The 17272-nt window shown below is 39.3% G+C and overlaps 1 protein-coding gene across 50 annotated transcripts in view; it reads left to right on the top strand.

The window, feature by feature from the left end:
• Nucleotides 1-17272, top strand: part of NCOR1 (nuclear receptor corepressor 1) — a 177086-nt gene that overhangs the window by 128776 nt on the left and 31038 nt on the right. For 24 of the 50 annotated variants that reach the window (XM_078373212.1, XM_078373215.1, XM_078373227.1 and 21 more), the window contains 10 exons: nt 1426-1594; nt 3532-3672; nt 5370-5453; nt 5941-6197; nt 6841-7201; nt 9134-9361; nt 10957-11166; nt 11932-12081; nt 13058-13171; nt 16903-17068. In XM_078373212.1, coding sequence (XP_078229338.1) covers nt 1426-1594; nt 3532-3672; nt 5370-5453; nt 5941-6197; nt 6841-7201; nt 9134-9361; nt 10957-11166; nt 11932-12081; nt 13058-13171; nt 16903-17068 — 1880 coding nt within the window. Of the gene's footprint in view, nt 1-1425; nt 1595-3531; nt 3673-4912; nt 5006-5369; nt 5454-5940; nt 6198-6840; nt 7202-9133; nt 9362-10956; nt 11167-11931; nt 12082-13042; nt 13172-16902; nt 17069-17272 lie in introns of all 50 variants that reach the window. The other 26 variants (XM_078373202.1, XM_078373201.1, XM_078373199.1 and 23 more) reach the window with 4 other exon arrangements.

Consider the following 17272-nt stretch of genomic DNA (forward strand, 5'->3'; position numbering starts at 1 on the left):
AGCTGTAGTGGGTCAGACCGGCAGCAGACCACCTTTTTTTTGGTATAAGTTTGGCTTTGGGGAGTGCTTTGGAGTTTCTTAGTCCAGCCACTGAGCTAGTTGTCACCGGTTTTTGTGTAAAATCCACTTTTCATCACATGGCATGATTTGATTGAGAAATGGTTTGTTGCCTAGAATAAGGTTTGTTGCCTTCAAAAGGACGATTTTTAAAATTTCACTCAGCTCATGAGGTGCTCACTTATTGGAGCTTTTTCACCTTTCCAATTTGCTTCCAATGCCAAACAACCGTGGAATGATGGACGTTGAGTTCTTTGGCAACTTCTTGTGTAGTTATAAGAGGATCAGCTTCAATGATTGCTCTCAGTTGGTCATTGTCAAATTCTGATGGCCGATCACTACACTCCTCATCTTCAAGTCTCTCGTTTCCTTTGCAGAACTTCTTGAACCACCATTGCACTGTATGCTCGTTAACAGTTTCTGGGCCAAATGTGTTGCTGATGTTGTGAATTGTCTCCGCTGCTTTATGACCCATTTTGAACTTGAATAAGAAAATCACTTGAATTTGCTTTTTGTCTAACATGATTTTCATTGTCTAAAATGAATATAAAATAAATAGCAAGTAATAAGTCATTAGCAAATAAAGTGAGAAATGTGCATCAAAATGATACATAGCATAACAACATTCAAAAGAGAAAAGAACATAACCACAGTTATTTAAGAATATATTCCAGTATCAAAAGGCAAATTTCAACAATGCAAAAACTGCAATTATGTTTGCACCAACCTAATAAAAGCTGTTACATTTTAAATGATTTTAGTCCTTAAGAGAAACTTTTGAGAGTTAAGTCCTGTAATAGAATCCTCACATGAAGGTGGGAGCAAAGTTGATTCACCTAATATACCTGTCATAATTTTAAGTGTTATGTGGCTGAGTTGAAGGATGAAGGTGCAGGATATCTTCATGTTTATAAAAATTCAGGCCGGGTGTGGTGGCTCACGTCTGTAATCCCAGCACTTTGGGAGGCCAAGGCAGGCAGATCACCTGAGGTCGAGAATTGGAGACCAGCCTGACCAACATGGAGAAACACCATCTCTACTAAAAATACAAAAATTAGCTGGGGATGATGGCACATGCCTGTAATCCCAGCTCCTCGGGAGGCTGAGGCAGGAGAATCACTTGAACTCAGGAGGTAGAGGTTGCAGTGAGCCGAGATTGCGCCATTGCACTCCAGCCCGGGCAACAAGAGTGAAACTCTATCTCAGACAAAACAAAACAAAATTCAGTGTCTTAATTTCCTTTTAGGTACATGTGCTTTTTTTGAAGCTATGGATTAGTCTGACTCTGTGATAAGTTTAATTTTCTGAGCATCTTGTGTTTCCCCTAAACTCGAGTGATTCTTCTACTTGTGCTTGATTTTATGGCAGGGCACCCCAGCTCTGCCCCAGCCTGGCATACCAACAGAGACTTTGGTGAAGGGGTCCATTTCTAGAATGCCCATTGAAGACAGCAGTCCTGAAAAAGGCAGAGAGGAAGCTGCATCCAAAGGCCATGTTATTTATGAAGGCAAAAGTGGACATATCTTGTCATATGATAGTAAGTATTGTATGTATACACCCATAGCCAGTATTACAATATGTGCTAAAAAGATAGGCTTGGTTTTCCCATATTTCTGCTATGGGGAAGTCAGTTTATCTTTGCTTAGCCTATGTTTTCTCTCAGTAAAAGGATTTAGTAATAATACTTGTCTCATGAGAATTTTGTGAATATTAGCTCAGTCAGTGAAAAGCAATTAACAATGCAGAGCCCAGACTAAATGTCCCATAGGTGGTACCTAAGATTATCAACTGTGGTCAGTTTCACTTAGGAAAAGAGCCTTTGTTGAACTTTAATGGAATACTTTTATTTTGAAGAGATCCATGTTTTATGAATTAAGAATTAGAGGGTAGGCCGGGTGTGGTGGCTCACACCTGTAATCCCAGCACTTTGGGAGGCTGAGGTGGACGGATCACTTGGTCAGAAGTTTGAGACTAGCCTGACCAACATGGTGAAACCCCTTCTCTACTAAAAATACAAAAAACATTAGCTGGACATGGTGGCATGCACCTGTAATCCCAGCTACTCAGAAGGCTAAGGCAGGAGAATCACTTGAACCCGGAAGGTGGAGATTGCAGTAAGCACTCCAGTCTGGGCGACCAAGGGAGATTCCATCTCAAAAAAAAAAAAAAAAAAAAAAAGAATTAAAGGGTAGATAATCTGATGATATTGATAACAATATTTAAAATCTCTTTAATAAAACTATTTTAACATCTGTATGTATTTTTTATATGTATTATTAAGTTATATTTTCTCAGTAGTAATATTTTATAAGAATGACTCAAATGTGATAGCATTATTAGCCAAAGTTTTGACTGAGTTTGAGTTCTTATTTGGGCCTGGCTCTGTGACCTTGGAGTAGTCATTAGCTATGCTTTCTTTCTCTTCCAATACAAAAAAATAAAGTATGAGTGTACACAGTGCCAGGTGCTGCAGAATGCTTCATAGCATTCTTATTTCTCTCTCATTTACATGTCTGGCATACATTGATTAACATTTTGTTTCTGGGGTTAAGAAATTAATGTACGTTGTGCAAACCAGAAGTCTGCACACCTTTGTTTCTTTCCACATTCACCAAATCAATACATCATTTCTGTCCATTTTCCTAAAGTGTCTAAAATCCATCCATACTCTGTATTCACCACTGTCACCATCATCTTTAACCCAGCAGCCGCCTAACTCATCTCCCTACCTTCAGTCTCACTCATATTCGAAGTGTGTACCATATCACTCCTTGCTTGAATTTTCCATCACCCCTAAGATAACTGCAAGCCCCTACCTTAGCGTTGTGACCTCTCCAGGAGCTGCGTCCAGCTTAGCTCTTGAGATTCTTCCCTTCTTTCTTTTCCCCTTAGTCTCTCATGTTTACTTCCCCCACACTCTTTCTCCCAACTCCACTCTACACATTAGCCAGTTACCGAGTGTATGTTCTTTTAATGTACCATTCTCTGTCTTGCCTAAGGAGTCTTTGTGTTCACTGTTCCTTCTACCTGTCCTTTTTCCTCCTTTTACCTTTGACTTGAACAACTCTTACTCATCCTTCATTCTCAGCTTACACATTACTTCCTCTAAGCAGGCTTATCTGAACCTGAAGGTGTTAGGTTTCTCTCCTAGCATTTTCATAGCAGATTATACTTTCATAGCTTACTGCACTACGTAATCTGTACTGCACTACATAGTCTGTAAGTTTCATGCAGAAAAGGACTTAATTTGTAAATCTCATCTGCAAGCCTAGCTTATGTCTGGCATACAGCAGGCATCAATAAACATATGTGAATGAATGAAAATATTTTCATGAATCATCTACACAGATTTTATTATAGTTTAAGACAAGTTTTTATATTATTTTTATAAGATAGACTATGAAATTAAACTGTTAACTGTATATTGTACACCTTGTGCTCTGTCTGAGCAAATCTTGTTTGTGTATTCTGCAGACATTAAGAATGCCCGAGAAGGGACTAGGAGTCCGAGAACAGCTCATGAAATTAATTTAAAGAGAAGCTATGAATCAGTGGAAGGAAATATAAAGCAAGGGATGTCAATGAGGGAGTCTCCAGTATCAGCACCATTAGAGGGTAAAGCTTTGTTTCCAGAATGTTATTTTGATAAACATAATTTTATATAATAAGTTTACATTGTTGAATTAAGTGGTATGCAGTTTCTTGTCATTTCCACTTGAAATGTATGTTTATAATAATATTAACTGAAGTTTATATTCATATCTGTATGTAATTAAAGTGGCATGTAACAATGGAGGGAAATAAAATTAAGCATAATTGGTCATATCATAGGTTACTATTAGAATGTTCATATTTGAATGCTCATACAAATTGATTATTTTTGTTTCAGCTAAGTGAGTTAAAAAAGGTACCAGCTGGGCATGGTAGTTCATACCTGTAATCCCAGCACTTTGGGAGGCCAAGGCAGGTGAATGACAAGGTCAGGAGATTGAGACCATTCTGGCTAACACGGCGAAACCCCATCTCTACTAAAAAGTATAAAAATTAGCCGGGCATGGTGGCACACACCTGTAATCCCAGCTACTTGGAAGGCTGAGACAGGAGAATAGCTTGAACCCAGGAGGCAGAGATTGCAGTGAGCCGAGATCTCGCCATTGCACTCCAGCCTGGGCAACAGAGGGAGACTCTGTCTCAAAAAATAAAATAAAATAAGATAGAATAAAATAGGTAAAATTTGTTATGAGAACTTCATTTTGAATTTTGAGGCAGATGAAGTGATGTAATAGATAAAGACATGAATTTGAATTGCTGCTTCACCTTTCCCAGAATTCCTCTGAGCCTGTTTCTTCCTCTGTAAATTAAGGGGTCGTACCTAACATCGTGTGAGGATTGGAAGCAGTGTCTGAACTGGCATTACTCATGTGATATGCCTTCAGTACATAATCAGTATGATTTTGTTTTGTTAATCTCCCACTTTGTTTAAATCTTAACCTGCCTCAACCAATTTTAAACTAGATGAAATACTAAAAGCAGGGTAAGTCTTATATAATTTTCTAAGAGCTGTATTTTTCTCTATGTTAAAAAAAAATCACACCGCACTTTTACTGTAAATATGTGTGGTTATTTCTAACCCTTTATTTATATTTATCAGCAACAATAATGTGAAACTTCTTAGGAGGTTATTTACAACTCTTTCATTTTGATTTGCATGTTTTATTTAATATATTTTCCCTGTTTATAGGATATTTGTATTTCCCATTTTCCCTTTATCACAAGTATGTTTCATTTTTAAAAAACTTTTCTTCTTTATTTTTTATTTTATTTTTTAATAATCTTTTCTCTCTGTTTTTTTTAGAGACGGGGTTTCACCATATTGGTCAGGCTGGTCTTGAACTCCGAACCTCAGGTGATCCACCCGCCTCAGCCTCCCAAAGTGCTGGGATTACAGGTGTGAGCCACTGCGCCTGGCCCCTATCACAAGTATATTTCAAAGCTAAGCAATGATTTCCAATCCTGTATCTTCTTTCCTTTTGATAAAAAAGTATTGGGATTTTAGATTTAACTTTGAAAGTATCTTTCCTTTTCAACCTTTCATTAGATGCCTTTGATGACCATTTTTTATTTAGGAAAATATTTACAAAGGACCGTGTGATGTCATATTAGATACTTCTGGATAGTTCACAAACTTAAATTGACATTCCTTCCTTCATAGAGCATTTATCATAAACATATACTTTAAGAACAACATTCAATATATATGAGTTGACATACATGTTATGTTGAATAATTGAGTTGCGTTCTTGTTTTAAAAGGGCTGATATGCCGAGCATTACCCAGGGGGAGTCCTCATTCTGACCTCAAAGAAAGAACTGTATTGTCTGGCTCCATAATGCAGGGTAAACTTTCTGCTTGTTTTGCTTTTTTATTTATAACTGCCTCCCTGGCAAAATAGTTTGACATTAATTTACAGTGCATTTCTGCTTTTCAAGATATTTTCCCTTTTGAAATACTAAATATTAAAGTCTTGGTTATTACTTTTCTGCCTTTGGGCAACATAATTTATTGGGAGGTGACAGTTTCTTAATCTTTTAATATAGAGACATGTTTATTATGCAAGAACCATTCTGTGACTATTGTGAATGATGTATTAATATTATATCTTGAGCAACCCTAAAGAAATAATGATTGATGAATACTGATTTGAGGATCTGTTGTAAACAGAAAATTAATTAGAGACTACCAGATGCCAAGGCATTCATTATTTTAAATTATGTTAAAATATATGTAACAAAATTTATCATTTTAACCATTTTTAAGTACACAGTTCAATGGCATTGTTGTGCAGCCACCATTATTTTAATGTTTCCTGAACTGTTTTTCAAGGCACACCAAGAGCAACAACTGAAAGCTTTGAAGATGGCCTTAAATATCCCAAACAAATTAAAAGGGAAAGTCCTCCCATACGAGCATTTGAAGGTGCCATTACCAAAGGAAAACCATATGATGGCATCACCACCATCAAAGAAATGGGGCGTTCCATTCATGAGATTCCAAGGCAAGATATTTTAACTCAGGAAAGTCGGAAAACTCCAGAAGTGGTCCAGAGCACAAGGCCGATAATTGAGGGTTCCATTTCCCAGGTAACTAAGTTTTGGCTCTTTTTGTCAGTAACTGGTATTTATTGGAACATTTTTAAAAGTGTGACTTAATAATTATAAGTGGTTCTTATGATGTCAGACTTCCTGGAAATAAACATGAAAGTTTCCTGTACTTTCTTTCTTTCTTTTTTTTTTCCCCCCTCTGTGGGTCAGGCTGGAGTGCAGTGGTAGATCACAGCTCTGTAGCCTTGACCTCCTGGACTCAAGCGATCCTCCCACCTCAGCCTCCCAAGTAGCTAGGACTACAGGCATGTACCAGCACACCCAGAATTTCTGTATTTTTTTTGTAGAGACAGGGCTTTGCCATGTTGCCCAGGCTGGTCTCGAGCTTATGAGCTCAAGTGATCTGCCCACCTCAGCATCCCAAAGTGTTGGGATCACAGGCGTGAGCCACTGCACCTGGCCTTTGTGTACTTCTTATCATCAGGTTTTCTTGTGTCCATAGCCTGGAGTGTGGAATGTGGGAAAGTAGGCAGCTCAGGGGATCACTGGGGTTGTGATTGAGATGTCCAAACAGACAAAAAGGTCACTCCAGTGAACTGTAACTGCCATGGGCCAGACAGACCTGAGATAGAAAAATAGGCAGATGACTTTGCCACCATAATGTTTGTTTCCTTCCCCTTAGGGCACACCAATAAAGTTTGACAGCAACTCAGGTCAATCTGCCATCAAACACAATGTCAAATCCTTAATCACGGGGCCTAGCAAACTATCCCGTGGAATGCCTCCGCTGGAAATTGTGCCAGAGAACATAAAAGTGGTAGAACGGGGAAAATATGAAGATGTGAAAGCAGGCGAGCCCGTGCGTTCCCGACACACATCAGTGGTAAGCTCTGGCCCCTCCGTTCTTAGGTCCACACTACATGAAGCTCCCAAAGCACAACTGAGCCCTGGGATTTATGATGACACCAGTGCACGGAGGACCCCTGTGAGTTATCAAAACACCATGTCCAGAGGCTCACCCATGATGAACAGAACTTCTGATGGTATGTTGTTTTTGAGGCTTGGTCTGATCCTTTTTATTGCATTAAAAAAAAAAAAAGAAACCTCTGTCAAGTAGTAAATACCGAATTGTTAGCTTTAGAGTATCCCAAGATCTGCAGGTCGTGCTTACTTCTAGGAGTATGAAAGGCTACCAATTCGAAAGTAGGAATAATTTAAGTAAAATACCTAATATTTAAATCAAGTGCAGATTATGCTATAGAGTAAGTGTATTTTAAAGGTGGATTTTCAGCCAATTACATAATGTTTTCTGGAAGTCAGTTTTGACATTGTTCCTTCAGTGGCAGTGTGGTGTGGAAGCTGAAAGTAGGCTCTGCAATAAGACTGTGTAAGCTTGAATTAACATTATTACTGCATAAACTCAGATGAGTACTTAGCTTTTTTCTGGCTGTTTTCTGATTTGTAAAATCATAATGTAACATTAAGACCTACCTCTCTGGACTGTTAGGAAGATAGGGTAGTATTAGTAAAGAACTTAAAATGGTGCTTAGTATTTACGAAGGGCTCAGTCAATGTGAATTTATTACTGTTGTTACTGTTATCACTATATCCCCATGCTGCTGGCAGCTACATCAATTGAGAAGTAATTTTTACTACATGATTTTTACCAAGTGGTCCCTGAAACAACATGAGGCCCTTAAAAATGCATCTACATAGCATTTTTTATTATAATACAAATTTATCGAAGACTCACATGCTAGGTCCTAGGCTAGACACTTCGAGCTGTAAGAAGAGTGTTTTGGCAGATGTGAGAGGCATAGCACAGAGTGAGGAGAAGGGGAAGTCCTTGTTAGGGATAGGGTGGTGAATCCAAAGTTTTTAGCTTTAGTTCTGATGGAGAATTGCCCTGCAGAGGGAAGAGCACTCCATATTTGAGCACATTGCACCTTGGAAGGGGATGTGATAAACCAGTGTGTTTTCTTTCTTTGGGGAGGCAGATTTGTCTGATTGTGGTAAAGTTTATATCAAAATATTAGTAATTAGATGTGAGGTTGTACAACCATCATCTTGTACTTAATGCCATTGTGAATTGTACCCTTTAAAATGGCTAAAATTACAAATTTTATGTTAGATATGTTTCACCACAGTTAAAAAAATTGAGGGTGGCTGGGCATGGTGGCTCACACCTGTTATCTCAGCACTTTGGAAGGCCAAGGCGAGTAGGTCAAAAGGTCAGGAGATGGAGACCATCCTGGCCAGTATGGTGAAACCCCATCTCTACTAAAGATACAAAAAAAAATTAGCCAGGTGCCTGTAGTTCCAGCTACTCAGGAGGCTGAAGCAGGAGAATCGCTTGAACTTGGGAGGCAGAGGCTACAGTGAGCTGAGATTGCATCACTGCACTCCGGCCTGGGCGACAGAGGGAGACTCCGTCTCAAAAAAAAAAATTAAGAATGATAGCTAATAAGTGCTTGAATATACAGGTATTGGTGGGACAGTCTGACTACTCTGAATAACATCATTTAGAAGAGGAGAAGCTGGGGTAGGGAGGAGATAGACTTTGGTGAAGGAATGAGAAATTAGTCAAACCTAGTGGTTAATGGGTGGGAAGGAGGTTGCATAACACTGGCAATGAGAGAAAGTTGAAGTTACTACATGGGGGGACAAAATAATTTAGAATGTTAAAGTCATACAAAAAAACAAAATCATTCATAATGAGATTTAAAGAAGAGTTGAATTTTATTTTTAATGCAAAATCCTGGTGCTATGATCCAAAAGGTGACAGTACCTTCCAGATCTCAGTTTCTACTAGTTTTTTACATTTTCGTATTTTACAATATTAAATATTAAATGTTGAGGGGAAAGAGAAGATCAAAATACACGAATTTAGTCTGTATTTGAATGGTTGAGAAATGGACAAATATTATCATACTTTGCAAGTTTAAGAACTTGTGGGATTGGCTCTTTTTTTCCAGTTACAATTTCTTCCAACAAGTCTACCAATCATGAAAGGAAATCGACACTGACCCCTACCCAAAGGGAAAGTATACCAGCGAAGTCTCCAGTGCCTGGGGTGGATCCTGTCGTGAGCCACAGTCCGTTTGATCCCCATCACAGAGGCAGCGCTGCAGGAGAGGTTTATCGGAGCCACCTGCCCACGCACTTAGATCCAGCCATGCCTTTTCACAGGGCTTTGGATCCTGGTAAACACAAAATATAGTGATAATCTATGGCAAAGAAATATGCCACCTGTATAACTTTTCAGCTTTCTATGATAGCGCAATGGCATGTGTATCATTGATGTACAGCTCAATGATTTTTCACAAACTAAATGCCCCTGTGCTACCAGTACCCAGAACAAGAAATAAAATCTTATCAGCACCCATTAAAGAGCTAAAACTAATAGTATATGAAAAGCTCTCTGATCTGATGGCACTTGGCAAGGCTAATTGAAAAAGTGGGTTAATGTGAAGAATTATTTTAAAATGACAGAGGCATACCTTAAACATGTTAACTTACAGCATAAATAGACATTCATCTACCAGTACTCTGATCTAAGGCCAAGGCTTTTTCTCATCCAAGTACTAACCAGGCCCGACCCTGCTTAGCTTCCAAAATCAGACGAGATCGGGCGCATTCTGGGTGGTATGGCCGTAGACAGGCCATGGCTTTTTCATAAACAATTGATTAAACCTCACTGTCTTTCTTATATAAAAGAAATTCACATTTCCAGGTTTTTCTTTTCTTAAGTAAACTAGAATTTCCAAGTAAAGACACTTCCAAGCAATAAAAATCCTTCTAGATTTTTTTTCAGTCTTATAAATTTGAGTAAGATTCAACACCTGATTCAGCTTCTGTATCAAGATGAAGGGAAAGCAGATATTCCAGAAAACATGTTATTTGTTTTTCTAGGGAGAACATATACATATAAAATAGGTCACTCAGGTTCTCAGACACAATGAAATGTTTCTAGTTTCTATTTATTGTTTATCACAGTCTTCATTTTGTAGTGGTTTCATTTGCTTGTTTTTGAGCCTGAACTGGATTATATTTCAAGGATAGAGACATTATCTTCTCCTTTTTTCCCACCCACACCTAAACCTTCCTTGTGTCTTGTGTCATTCTCTCATGAAAAACTACAACTTTTTGGCAAAATCCTGTTGCCACTCGTGTTCGTAAATAAAATTTTATGAGGACACAGCCACACCATTTATTCCTTTTCTCTTTAGCTCTCTTTGTGCCACAGTGATGAAGTTGAGCAGCTTTGACAGATGCGAAATGGCCCACAAAGCCTAAAGTATTTACTATTTGGCTCTTTATGTCAAAAGTTTGCCATTCTCTGCTCCATACACATGGGCTAATTAAATCCTGTAGTCTAATCATTTATACCCCCTGGAGAGTAAAGTTGCTGATTGATTGCCACAAAGTGTTTCGTATACATTTCATTGGTTATATGAGAAGATCAGTACTATAAAAATAATTTTAGTTTCAAAGGCAACTCTTGCAGATGACAGATAAAAATGTAATAAAATTACATGTCAAAGATTGAAAGTAAAACTACTTTAGAAGTTTTTAGCTACTGTTACCCTTCCCCTTTTCCATTACATCTTAGACAGTAGAATGAATTAGAATTGATATTACTAATATATCAAGGTCTAAAATAAATCCACCTTAATCCTTGTAGCTAAGTAAAAGTTCCATGTGCACTAGCTCAGCACAAGATTTTTGCAGATGGTGTTTAGCAAATGCATTTCAGCCAGGACAAAACTCACTGCCTTTCTCTCATTCTCTCAATCAGCAGCAGCTGCTTACCTGTTTCAGAGACAGCTTTCACCAACTCCAGGTTACCCAAGTCAGTATCAGCTTTACGCAATGGAGAACACAAGACAGACAATCTTAAATGATTACATTACCTCACAACAGATGCAAGTGAACTTGCGTCCAGATGTGGCCAGAGGACTATCCCCAAGAGAGCAGCCACTGGGTCTCCCATACCCAGCAACAAGAGGTATGTGTCTTTGCATTTCAGAATTCATAGAATTTATGTTCGCCCAGTGTTTTTTATGTACTCAATAAATACTTGTTGAATGAGGCTGGGCACGATGGCGCACGCCTATAATCCCATCACTTTGGGAGGCCGAGGTGGGTGGATCACCTGAGGTCGGGAGTTCAATACCAGTCCTACCAACATGGAGAAAGTCCATTGCTACTAAAAATACAAAATTAGCTGGGCATGGTGGTGCATGCCTGTGATCCCAGCTACTTGAGAGGCTGAGGCAAGAGAATCACTTGAACCCGGGAGGCAGAGATTGCAGTGAGCTGAGATTGCGCTATTGCACTCCAGCCTGGGCAACAAGAACAAAACTCCGTCTCAAAAAAAGAAAAAAAAATACTTGTTGAATGAATGATGTAAAGAAAGAAAAGAACTTTATATCCTTCTTCCCATAGACTTTTTAGCCCAGAGTCATACATTGAAACAAGGAGTTTTAATGAATACTGAAATTACCAAATCCTTGTGCTGAGTATTTGTAATCCATGTCTTACAAGTTTGTTCTGTCTCTTCAATCTGCGCCTACTTTGAGGTTACTGATGTGGAGTAGAGTATTTAACATCCTTTTCTAGAGTTAAAGAATGTCTTTAAAAAATGATAGTAAACATTTTTTTTTCTATTAAATTATTCTTGATTCATAGAGATAGACAAAATCCAAAAGTCCCATATGGTTCTGTACCTATAGAATAACACTTACCATAAACTGTATTTGTCTTTGGATAGGAATCATTGACCTGACCAATATGCCTCCAACAATTTTAGTGCCTCATCCAGGGGGAACAAGTACTCCTCCCATGGACAGAATCACATATATTCCTGGTACACAGATTACTTTCCCTCCCAGGCCGTACAACTCTGCTTCCATGTCTCCAGGTAAGATTCTGCAGTCACACATCTCTCTAATAGAACAAATGTGTTCATGTTTTTACAACATAGCCTTTTAAGGTATTTTGGGCAGTTTTTCCTCATTTTTATTTTCATTTTTTTTTCGACAGAGTCTTTCTCTGTCACCCAGGCTGGAGTGCAGTGGTGCAATCTTGGCTCACCACAACCTCTGCCTCCCAGGTTTAAGCGATTCTCCTGCCTCAGCCTCCCGAATAGCTGGAACTATAGGCATGTGCATACCTGGCTAATTTTTTGTATTTTTAGTAGAGATGGGGTTTCACCATGTTAGCAGGATGGTCTTGATCTCCTGACCTCATGATCTGCCTACCTCGTCCTCCTAAAAGTGCTGGGATTACAGTCATGAGCCACTGTGCCCAGCTGGTTTCTTGTTTTTCATTTCACGTTTAGTAGTTCCTATGTGCCAACTGTCACTAGAAACCTTAGACATGCCCTAAAAGCTTATGTTATGCTACAGTTGTTATCCAGGACTCTTAATAATAACAAACTTTTTCTTTTTTCTTGGTTTTTTTTTTTTGTGTGTGTTTGTTTTGTTTTGGTTGTTTGTTTGTTTTTGGAGATAGAGTCTGGCTCTGTTGCCCAGGCTGGAGTGCAGTGGTGTGATCTCAACTCACTGCAACCTCCATCTCCCAGGTTGAAGAGATTCTCGTGCCTCAGCCTCTGGAGTAGCTGGGATTACAGGCACGTACCACCACACCTGACTAAGTTTTTTGTGTTTTTAGTAGAGTCAGGGTCTCACTATGTTGCCCAGGCTGGTCTCAAACTCCTGGCTTCCAGTGATCCACCTGCCTTGGCCTCCCAAAGTGCTGAGATTACAGGTGTGAGCCACTGCACCCAACCAAAACAAACTTCTCCAAAATTTTCAGTCACTTAGAATTTCAAAATTATTTGATATACTCAGTGAGTTGACATTTTTATCTTTAAGCTGCAGGTGTATGTTTTACAGGACACCCAACACACCTTGCAGCTGCTGCAAGTGCTGAGAGGGAACGGGAGCGGGAGAAGGAGCGTGAGCGGGAGCGGATTGCTGCAGCTTCCTCCGATCTCTACCTTCGGCCAGGTCAGTGAAAGACATTGCTCTTCCATCCTCTGGACACATCTTGGCAGTTCTGTGTGCTGTACTTAATGCTGCACACAAAAAATTTTGATGCGGCCGGGCGCGGTGGCTCAAGCCTATAATCCCAGCACTTTGGGAGGCCGAGACGGGTGGATCACGAGGTCAAGAGATTGAGACCATCCTGGTCAGCATGGTGAAACCCCGTCTCTACTAAAAATACAAAAAATTAGATGGGCATGGTGGCGCGTGCCTGTAATCCCAGCTACTCGGGAGGCTGAGGCAGGAGAATTGCCTGAACCCAGGAGGCGGAGGTTGCGGTGAGCCGAGATTGCGCCATTGCACTCCAGCCTGGGTAACGAGCAAAACTCCATCTCAAAAAAAAAAAAAAATTTTGATGCAAACAAAAATTCTAAGACAACATCATTACAGGCCCCAAGTGAAAAACAGGTAAAAATGCTGTAGAAGTTGAGATGGTAGAGACATGAATTTTACACGGAAAAATGTTTTCATGATGAAGGTATCATTTTTATTTGCTGCAAACAGTGGACTGCAGTTGGACCTGAAGATAGTGGTCACAGAGCTTTGAAGGCTGAAAGAACAGCCCTAGCAAAAATTCCTAGATATAAACATGTTGTTGAGCTTGAATTTAGAGGTAGAATGGAAAATACAGTTAGCAGCTTGTGTAGCATCTTGAATTACAATGAAATGTTGTGTTCAGGAGGCAGGTGACATGATCAGAGGGCCATTTACACAGGAGTGGAATAGGTGGATTAAAACCATGAAGGGTATGGCTGGTCCAAGAAGGCCAGTGAGACTGTCAGTAGTTATGTGTGCTAATGGCAGCCTGGAATACTTTACACTGGGAATGGCCAGAAAAGAACTGCTGGGAAGAATATCACTATAGACTCAAAGGGACTTACCTAGATATGGGGAGTGAGAAAGAGATGAGAAACAAGATTAGTCTGCAATAAAGATACAGCATGATGAGAGACAGCAAAGAGATAATGATTTTAGATCTACGGGTTGAATATCCCAAATGCTTAGAACCGGGATTTTTTTGAGATTTTGGAATATTGGCATTATGTCAGTTGGACATCCCTAATCCAAAAATAATAAACTTTGAAATGCTCCAGTGAGCGTTTACTTTGAGTGTCATGTCAGCTCAAAAAGTTTCAGATATTGGAGCATTTCTTACTCAGATTTGGGATGCCCAACCTGTACTTAGTCTCATGTGTCCATGGGCAATCTTTTTATCCATGGTATACTTACTTGCCTTTTTCAGTTCTTTTAATTAAATCAAATTAGTGACTATGTCTGTATTGTTAGATACTCTGATCTGGTACTCGGTCTAAGACACAGAGCTTGGAGATGCTTATTTAGGAGTCAACTTGCAAGAGCTGAAGATCTGGCTTGAATGAGATTTCTGAGCAGCAAGAGTGTGAAGAGTAGATCAGTCTTTAGATATTACAAGGACAGTTGATCTAGGTCAAGGCAAAAGGAAGCAGAGATGTGATCAGAGGGATAGAGGCAGAAGCAAAGGGCACAGTGGCAGGAGGTTGTCACATTGATATTGTCATAGGAAACAAACCTTTGAAGTCAATATAAATGGCAATATATGGATGGAGCCCAAAAATGAGTCACTATACTTGGTCTGGTAATATCATTTCTGAGGTGTTATCTTAAATAATTCGATGGTTGTAAAGCTCAGATACATTTAGATACAACTACTTCACCCAGAGGATCTTGTATAATCTATGTATAGTAAGATTATCTATGTATCTTTATCTGTGTACAAAAAAATCACTTAAGAATCTGACCAAAGGAAATGCTTTAATGAATTGTAAGGCAGAACTGTAATATTGATTCCATGTTAATTGCATAAAACATGGAAAATTGATTTAATTAAGAAATCCTCAAACAATGATGCATAACTTTGGTAGAGATAGATTTTTTAAATGTTTGTGATCCTATAGATGAAAAAAATTTATATTTAAGGCACAAAGATAACATTTTTCTGTGTCAGACATGTAAGAAAGTTGATAAATATTGTGTTGGAGTTTCTATAGAAACAGACACTCATATGTTGGCAATGGCAGCATAAATTGATGTAGCCTCTAAGGAGATAAAAATTTTAAATACTCTGGTCTAGTAATTCCACGTCTAGGAAAATATCCCATAGACGTACTCAGATAAGCTGGCCATGGTGGCTCATGCCTATAATCCCAGCTAACTCAGGAGGCCAAGGTAGGAAGATTGCTTGAGGCCAGGAATTCAAGACTAGCCTCAGCAACATAGTGAGACCCTGTCTCTAAAAAAAAAAAAAAAAAATATATATATATACACACACACACACACACACACACACACACACACACACACACACATATACATATACACAAAATTAGCCAGGAGTAGTGGTGCACACCTGTAGTCCTAGCTACTCAGGAGGCTGAAGTGGGATGACCCCTTGAGCCCAGGAGTTTGAGGCTGCAGTGAACTATAGAGTGCCACTGCACTCCATCCTGATGACAGAGTGTGATGCTGTCTCTTAAACATTTTAAAATTTAATTTAAAAAACAAATATTCATATGAACTGATGAATGGATCAGAAGGGAGAAAACTGCTGAGAATCCTGGCTGAGGTGGTGGTGTCTATGAGAAGGAGAGGTGTGTGCTAAAACTGCTAGCTGTTAGGAGGCTAGGGAGTGTGTTAGAAGGTTGGAGTGAGGTCACAGAACAAGACGAGGTTGAGAAGAAAGTCATTCATGAGGGATTGAAGAATTCAAGATCCCTACATGAAGTAGTTCTGACCAAGTCCAAGCTCTGATTTTGTTATGGGAGAGTTAAGTGAACAAAAATATATCAAACATTGAAGAAGTGTAGTTGTTGGAGCCAAGTTTTGTGGGAGGATAATGTGAATGATTTCATGTCAAAAGAGAGCTTGCTGAGAGAAAGAGTCACCTGTGAAGGGGACAGTGAAGAAGTGAAGCAGGGTGAACTGTGGTTGAATGAAACAGTCTCAAACCCTAGTGTAGCAGTGGTATATTATTTTCATTATGATGCTTAGAAAGTTGTGCCTTATTTGGTTTTGGAAGTATATACACACTAGAGTTTGAGGAAATGATTTGTAGTAGTACTTCTTGTTGGTGCTGTTTTATTTTTGAAATCAAGATTGAAATTTATCAGAGAAATGGAGATGACAGTAAACAATAGCTGATGTTTTGTTTCAAGTTACTGCTGTAGTTTTATTGTATCTTTTTTTTGAGATGGAGTCTCACTCTGTCACCAGGCTGAAGTGCAGTAGTGCAATCTTGGTTCACTGCAACCTCTACCTCTTGGGTTTAAGCAATTCTCCTGCCTCAGCTTCCAGAGTAGCTGGGACTACAGGCACATGCCACCGTGCCCAGCTAATTTTTGTATTTTTAATTTAGACGGGGTTTCACCATGTTGGCCAGGATGGTCTCAATCTCTTCACCTCGTGATCCACCTGCCTTGGCCTCCCAAAGTGTTGGGATTACAGGCGTGAGCCACTGTGCCTGGTCTTATTGTATCTTTATTGGGAAACTTTTAGAACATATTTCTGGAAAGGCCAGAAAGTAGACTATCAAGTTTCATGTCTTGTTTTCCTTTTTTCTGTTTAGGTATATTAGGAAATAAACAATCCATAAATATTGCTTCCTTATGTCTCTAGCTTCCTCTTTATGTCTTTCTTCCTTTTTCTTTTTGCCCCTGCAGGCTCAGAACAGCCTGGCCGACCTGGCAGTCATGGATATGTTCGCTCCCCTTCCCCTTCAGTAAGAACTCAGGAGACCATGTTGCAACAGAGACCCAGTGTTTTCCAAGGAACCAATGGAACCAGTGTAATCACACCTTTGGATCCAACTGCTCAGCTACGAATCATGTCAGTCTCTTGTACACATTTTGACGAAAGTCTCTTGCATATACATTTCAAAATTTGTGACTGCAGTAGTCTAAGTATAGTCATACTTTTCTCCCTGTGCCACAAAGCCTTTTTTTGTTATTGCAGTTTGTCCTTCCATCTCCCCACCACATTCCCAGTAAATGGTCTTCCTTTCACAGAGCTGTGATTTGGTTTTATTTATAG

Source organism: Callithrix jacchus, chromosome 5 (assembly GCF_049354715.1).
Source record: "Callithrix jacchus isolate 240 chromosome 5, calJac240_pri, whole genome shotgun sequence".
Lineage (NCBI taxonomy): Eukaryota > Metazoa > Chordata > Mammalia > Primates > Cebidae > Callithrix > Callithrix jacchus.